This window comes from Perkinsus marinus (assembly GCF_000006405.1).
Source record: "Perkinsus marinus ATCC 50983 genomic scaffold scf_1104296952136, whole genome shotgun sequence".
Lineage (NCBI taxonomy): Eukaryota > Perkinsozoa > Perkinsida > Perkinsidae > Perkinsus > Perkinsus marinus.
In genome coordinates, this window is record NW_003208996.1 from 87,198 (window position 1) to 95,334 (window position 8,137).

At 45.1% G+C, this 8,137-nt stretch overlaps 1 protein-coding gene across 1 annotated transcript in view; it reads right to left on the reverse strand.

Annotated features, from left to right (window-relative positions):
• Nucleotides 1-6,025: 6,025 nt before the first annotated feature.
• Nucleotides 6,026-8,137, reverse strand: part of Pmar_PMAR024153 (translation machinery-associated protein, putative) — a gene marked incomplete at both ends in the record, with an annotated part of 2,572 nt that continues 460 nt past the window's right edge. Inside the window, 5 exons of the mRNA XM_002777267.1 lie at nt 6,026-6,110; nt 6,407-6,474; nt 6,872-6,948; nt 7,287-7,346; nt 7,400-7,497. Coding sequence (XP_002777313.1) covers nt 6,026-6,110; nt 6,407-6,474; nt 6,872-6,948; nt 7,287-7,346; nt 7,400-7,497 — 388 coding nt within the window. The remainder of the gene's footprint in view (nt 6,111-6,406; nt 6,475-6,871; nt 6,949-7,286; nt 7,347-7,399; nt 7,498-8,137) is intronic.

Sequence of the window (8,137 nt, forward strand, 5' to 3'; positions counted from 1 at the left end):
CAACGACGAATCAAATGATGACAGTTGAGAATCTCAATTTGAGACATAACGCAACTGTACCTGGAACTTATGGATATATAAGATCAGGATCGCCGACCCTGGGTCGGGTCGTACTTGCAAATTGCACAGTGGCACTGTGACAGTGCAATGTGCCTGCGGGATCTGGCCGCTTGTAGGCCATAAGCAACTGGCTTGTTAAGGTTCGGATCCTGTCCACGTGAATTTCTAATCTCCTCTATACCTGAGCGGAATGAACGGGTATACGAGGAAGGCATGATCCCGAAATCTCACGCTTAGCACTGGCCATACTGAATATGTATCATACTTATTGCCCGCTCATCCTCAGGTGCACTATTTCTCTTCTGGGACTACGTTGCAGTTCTAAGAGGAACACCGGAATGAGACGCGGGGCTGTGGGAATGTCCCGCTGGGAAACAGAAGAATTTCCGTCTCGGGGTGAATTTTCTATCAAGTGTGAGTGAATGTATTTGGATGCTCCCTATTGCCCACGCCAGGAACGTCATCCATTCAGAATGAGAACACCGACCTGATTTACTCAACATGTAAGTGCAAAAATAAGCAAGAGACTTCAACCAAGGATTTGTTCTCGGGAAGAATTCCCTCAGAGGAGACATGGTAGCAGAGCTACCAGCTCCATCGTGGTCTCGGAAAAAGTCGCTCCATTACAGCGATATGACAACGCACTGTGAGAAACAACGCCATGGAAGTCTATTCCCATGTGGAACATCTCTGTGGATTGTCACCTCCGAAAACAACCTCCAGAGCTCTTTCCTGACGGACCACTTGTGAGTCGAGATGTCCGCTGCGGAGTCCCTCCTCCGACACATATTAACTTGGTTATAGGAAACGCAAAATTCGACAATGCCTAGCTGGAACACGTCCCCCACAATGATAACCGGAACACCGCCGAAGGGTATCGCTGCTCTTGGCTGGCATGATATGGCTGTCTATAATCGACAATCGAGTTGTGAAAACAGCAAATCTCGTCGATAATAAACACAAATTGAACTCGATGCGTCTGCATCGGGATAATTTGAAGTTGCCCAGTGGTGTGCTGCCCTGCAGGAAGAAGCGTGGCCTTGCAGGTGATCTTGCACAATGGAACAAGATCTCCAGCGCTAGTGCGCTCCCCACAGTCGAAGTGCATCTCGAGATCCTCCAACTCGTGTAACCCCACGTTCGTGGCATGCGCCAGAGTGAAGTCAGATCCGAAGGGTTCGGACCGAACCTCTGGAGTAGACCTGGTAGGTGAAGTTATTAGCTTCACCTACCAGGGCTGAACTGCCTAATGGAATCATTGTACGACTCGACAATGATCTCCATCTCATTATCTCACGTGGCCAAAGCCAATGAAACCTTTTCCTCTACCACTTTTGAAGAGCGACTCCTGTGCCATCGCTACCTAGAGTCCCTCGGGGCTCAAACTGCAGCCGATAGCCCTCCTTCCCCAGTATGAATCGAATCCATGAATTACCGATCGAGACAAAACGGCTACTGGAAATGCCGGGAAACATTCGGCCGAGCTCAGACGAACCGGAATTCATTCAAGTAATCACCGGAGTGAGATACTCTCGGGAAAACTAGTCTGAAGTTCAGACTCACGAAACCCAGTAGGTTCTGTGAGTCTCCACCGAGCACCGGGTGTCGGCCTATGATATGTGGAATCCTCGGCAGACTATGGGCGTAGGACCGAACACACCTTCCTGTCACAAATTCCTGCTGTCCGACTCCAATACACACCTCAATTGACGGTTCAGTATCCCATTTCACGTAACACTCTTAGAGCGATCCGTCCTGCTCACATGATCCTCGTCAATGAGATGATCCCATTGAGACCAGCCGATCGTATCTGAGAATGGGTTTGAAAATTTGACAACGCATGGTACGAGACCAGAGCATTCAACCTTACCAACTCCTGAGCGACCGCCATCAACGAACAACCATCGGTGTCAGCTCAACTGAGGAATGGTCTGGGAAAGCCAGCAAAAACTCTGTCGCAAACTCGATGACGATTTTCCCTGCATAGACGTCAACCATTTTCTAAACGGGACGATACATCTGGCGAGAGACATTACAACAAATATACCACTATGAAAGATCCATAGTGTGAACGAATTATGTGGAAGAATATTCTTGATTGTCTCGGTCGATTACTAGGGCGTGCGCTACGGTGATGGAGACGTGCTGTTCGTAATCTTATTACGCCCGAATCTTTTTATCTCTCATTCGATATGTCGACCGCAGTTACCTCTGGTGATGGTGTTGAGTCTCAAGCTGTGGATGCGCGCAGAGAAGTTCCAGAAACGTTACAAACACCTGAACTACAAAGCATACCACATATTGCGGTGTCACTTGGCTCAAGGTCTTCCCAGTGCTAACTCAAGAGTGTCGTTGTCTACGGAGTTAACCATTAAAAAATGATAGTAATACTAACTATAATAGAGCTACTATCCACGTCATAAACCGATAATCCGTTTAATAATCCCGCAACGGGGGCACGTGTACTAAGTGTTGGGCGCTTAACCTATGCTTGCCAGTGGGGCAATCGACGGTCGATCGCTTAGATCGAGGGTCCAGTCCGGACCCTCTACCAACTCGAAAAATCTCCGAAGTGCGCAAAGATTCTTTGCGAAGTTTTTTTTCCAAACATATTTTCAACCCGTATCATTTCATAACAAAACCCATAGAGCTGAATCGAAACGGCATTCACTCAATAGCACAATGAAACTCAAAGAGTTCGCGATGTCAGCTTCCACAGCCCATCATTCAAGTAGTGGATATTCTCGATGGCAATACCCTGGTTCGTCGACCTCCTGAAAAAAATGTGTATAACAGCTTGCTCAGTTATCAGTAAACGCAACTAATACCGTTACATTTCAGCTCATTTCAAATGGGTAACCGAAGGGATCAGTAGACAGGTTGCACAAACGCTTACGATATCATATGACATACGCGTCAGACCGCCAGAGCCACGCAGCGTGGCCCACGCTTACGATGTTACGAACTGTACACTGGAGTTGCACCCGTGATATGAAAAACACTAGTAAAAAACACATCTAACATTTCACTTTGCGAAAAACGCACATGAGCAGTGGATAACGCGTGTCGCGTGAAACACGTGAAAAGCTGCGAGTGTTTCACATGAAATTGGGTGATCTGTCCGGTGTAATTCGCGAAGTGTTTTCATTTCACTCCATATCGCGAATATTACATTCTTCACATGGAGACTCCATGATGGAGTATTACGCCACTTCACGTGAAACGAGAGAAACTCCAGTGATATATCCTACATCCTACAGTGTGAATTTTACGTGAAATTCACACTGTGAAATGGCGAACTCCGGTACATGAACTTCGCCTTGACGAGTCCGACTTTACATATCACAGGTAAAAACCACACCAGCTGTAATACAAGCTCATGAGAAAGTCTCATCATATGCAAAACATTAACTTGAGTAATGGACAATGCATATATTCGATAAAATCGAAAAAAAATCGGAATTCTTAAAAAAGAAATCCTGAAACCGCTCGAATTATGGCGACGATTGATAATTTTACTTTCCTCGAGAAGACGAACACGAATAATCATTTGAATATAACCGAGAATCGATACCCCACTCCAAAGAACTCGCTGGGGGTCTTGTGTTTCTCACGCGCGTAATCTCGTTTCACGATAATCGTGATGCCGACAACGACACTGTGTCACTGGCACGTGCGCGATCGGTCCCGTTCATTGCACCCATTTTCGTGCGTTACTATCAAACGCATATGGACTCGGCGATAGGACTTAGCGAATTGCTGAGTCCTCTGACCCCGTTATGGGTTATGATCTTGCACTCTTCTGTGTGGCTTTTCATTTCCCATCTTGTGATGCCCAATTCATACAACCTATTTGAGACCCCATCTTCAAGGAGCAAGGGGGCTGAGTTGCCACCAGTTATTCCCGGGTTCGAGCCAGCCTGCGCCATACATCTAGTTTTTGAACTTCAGTTATAATTTCTCCTCGATGATCAAGTACGCTCTACCTTGGCTGATAGGCATCCAAATGCTCATGTTGACGACGGCTCAATATGCTGGCACGTTCATTTGGATTCACAGGAACGTTATCAATGTAACTTTCGTCGTGTCAGAGAGCGGCGAAGCTGGTATCTTTGTGAGTGTGATACTAGAGAGAACATTCGCCGATGGTGTCTACCCTCTCGTAAAGGTCCCTGGTAGCAACTATTCATATGAGGTTAACTTCCCCAGCGTTTCCGGTGGTGTGAAATACTGGCATCAAGTGATATGCACGATGATTCACGGCATCCCGTTCAGACCGAACGACTTGAAGTATCTAAATTACACGAGTCCTGATTCTATGGCTGTTCACTTCGCGGGCCACAAACTCGTCCTCAGGAGGGTTGGGTTTGACATGACACCAGGTAGATATGTGTTCAGCTATCCCAGAGATGTTAGACTAAAGCTTGGGCTTGATGTGGGCGCTGATGATGTGGTGAGCATGGTTTTCACATGTGCATCAAGTGTTGGCTTTCTGGATTCATTCAAGTATCTCAAATCAAACGCCTCCGGTTTTCAGCAATATGTTCTGAAGCCAGACCAAGCACAAAGGATGAACCAAACACTCACTCAACTTTCACGCGAATGTCCGGAATTGAAATTCAAGATCGGCGTTGATTTGACATATCTTATCTCTGTCACTTCTGGGTTGTTGGTCACGTCACTACTAGGCAACCGAGAGGTCATCACTAGGCTTGTATAACTGAGTGATAATAACTCTATCAGGGGCTGACTCCGAATGGGACTTGCCTCAATATATTACCGACGGCTCAACACTCTTATACCTGTTATCAGCTCGCTCATGATCCTGAGTCGGACATCCTCTCCTTCGCTAGATGGGGTTCAACAAAGTGCTGCTTCCCTGCAGCATGCCTGTAGATCAGTGGTCTCACGCAGTTGCTCGTGCCCCCCAGAAGATTCTTTTCCTCTTAATTTCGACAAGTTACGGTACTTATTGCCATGCTCAAAACTTTCTCCTAGTAGGAAGATGTAACCATCTATGATCCAATCTATCAATAATTCTGATGTTTCATCTTCCAACAGAGTTACCCGCATGTTTTTCCAGTAGTTGATCCCCTATTTATTCCATATTTCGGTAGTTTATTTGCCGTTGCCTGTGTCGTCCCTGCGTTCAAGCAGACTTTGAGTTGAACCCAAGGGAGGAACAGAAGAGGCGTAACCGTTACACTCTTCCTGTTCGCGTCTTTGGCAGTCCGACTTATTAGTAAACACAGACAAGCTCTCGGTATCTGTGTATATGTCTCGTTGATAAATCCTGGATAGTGGGAAGTTAGAACTCCAATTTGGGTGGCACTCAAATCAAATATCGTTACCTGGAGTATCTCTCGGCCCTTTGATGCCCGAAGACATTCACATACTGTTGGCATTCGATATTCGTCTCCATTACCCTGGTACAACTCCGATTCAGGGTGACTGGCCGTGCGAGAGTCTCGAGGGGATTGTAATGGTCAGCCAGAGGATGGGCCTCTAACAGCCCTGCGACTGCTATGTCATTCATATACTCGAGGTCTTGGAAGTCTCCTTCATTCAAGTTTTCCGCGTCCATAGTAGTAGTTGTGCGGGTCAGGCAAACGACTTACAGTAGCCCTGTTGAGCGAGCTCTATTGAAGCACTGTGTCGATTTTTTGATGCGCGTGGGTATGTGTTTAGGTGCTCCTCGTGCTCCTTATTGGGGTCCACGAGGTGCACCTTAAATTTAGGAGCATAAGGAGCATGAGGTGAAACTGTAGTGAGAGCACCTCGCGTAAGGTGTAAGGCTCCTTGCTCCTAAATTCAAAGTGCACCTTAAGGAGCGCTTCTTGTGAAATAGGCCTCAGATTTCTCTTGGCCAAACATACTGTCAACCCGTATCAATCCATAAAAAACACATAGAACTCAATCGAAACGGCACTTACTCAACTGTTGAGTCTCAACAGCACAACGGAACTCAAAGTGTTCTCGATGCCAGCTTCCACAACCCATCATTCAAATAATGGATATTCTCAATCGCAATACCCTGGTTCGTCGACCTCCTAAAGACCCAAACTATGTGTATAACAGCTTACTCAGTTATCAGTAAACGCAACTAATACCGTTACATTTTAGTGAGCTCTTTTCAAACGGATAACCGAAAGGATCAGTAGACAAGTTGCACAAACGCTTACGATATCATATGACAGACGAGTCAGACCGCCAGAGCCACGCAGCGTGGCTCTTCAAAAAAATCCAGAAACCGCTCGAACTATGGCGACGATTGATAATTTTACTTTCCTCGAGAAGACGAACATGAATAATCATTTAAATATAACCGATACCACTCCTTTCTTACATCTCATCAGCTGACTGCAGAGTCTTCCCAATAGCACAGATGTGCTCCTTCCCTTCTCCTATGACCGCCTGGAAAATTCTCAAAGTAATCAAAACCGTAAACTCAAGTTTTCATAAATTTTTCGGAAAGTTTCTAATCGCAGTGCTATTGTACTACTGTTATGTATTAAAAATTCTTTTTTAACATAAAACGGAAATCATTTAAGTGTCATTCAAAAACGACAACGAATTGGAAGCGAGCAGAGCATATGTCACTTTGGATCTTCCAAATTGGAAGATGAAGTATTTTGCGATTATAACGTAGATTCAGAAAACGATCGAACTATGAATAGATTCCTCGGCATGCAGAGAAATACAAAAGGGACAACCGTTTTTTGGAAGATCGAATTCTGATGAATAGTCTTGCGCGAGTTCTCAGCAATGGACGAGCGACCTCCCTCCCTCCTACAGTAACCCCCCATATTACAACTATCTGATCCTTTTCCAAATGCTCTGGCAAGGCGCCTCCAGGGCTCGTCAAACCAGGAGTCATTATATTGGCACCTTGTAAGGAAGAGCGCGAGCACTACGGCCTTTGAAATATCATCCGCATAAATTTAGTTCTCAGAGGAATAACAAAAGAGTCATAACATTGTTATGATAACAATAATGACAATTTCCCCACCTAGAGATCCATCGGTGGTGGATAACGACCAGCCCGACAGAGTGTTGAACCGTTCAGAGTGAACGCGCGCCAAAATTCCTCGAATAATTGTTGAAATATTACGCCCTAGTTGAGCTCAAAAGTTACACATATACACACATTTTACAGCGTTTTTCGTCCACACGCGTAGTAGTTGACCATGTGCATATTTTCCCACACCGCTTCCTCCTCAAACTACCTTTCAAGACGAAGCGAATAGCACCCCGATCGACTCGAACCAGTGGCATCATAGTAGGGACTGATTCAATAGTAAACACATTATTCTCATACCACTCCTTCCCCTATTCCTACATCTATGTAACGTCCTCAGCGTGGGGATCCATGGCCCGTCTCTGAGCTGGAAGAACAAAACCTCTCCATTCACGGAGAACATTTGAATATGATCCTTACTGGAAAACAAAGAGAAAAGTCAGTATACGAGTTGAGCGAGCTCGGCGATAAAATTGCATTTGTTTTATTCAGTCGGCTAAGAATAATGCGTTTAGATCGCGAAAAGAACTACATATATACATATATAGATATACGCTATAAATAAGATATATATATACATATATACATACTATAGATCATCTATAGTATGTATATATGTATTTAGATCATCTATAATAGATGTCAGCTAAGGAGCTCCGTTGTCTTCAGATCACTCGAGTATCGATCGTCCGCACGACGCCCATGATGATAATGAAACGGCTGCTAATCAGTCATCACTAATTAATACTATTGAGATCTTCACCCAACTCTGGGGATTTGAGTTCTATAACACATGTCCACCCACGAAGATCAGCACAATCATCCGAGAATCATGAGCACACCCTTCTTGGTTGTTTCCAAGCCTCTGTTGAATATCATTTCTGAACTATCGATCATTCGAGATGAGTCGACTACTGTACACTTATTCACTATTCGTGATACACTGTTGATTCAGAGTGATAGTTGCTTGACAGCTCGAAGAACATGCTATCTGATTCCTCCGAGATTTTTTGTGGAAACAGAATTATACACTCGTTTGACGTGGTAGATTATACGAGT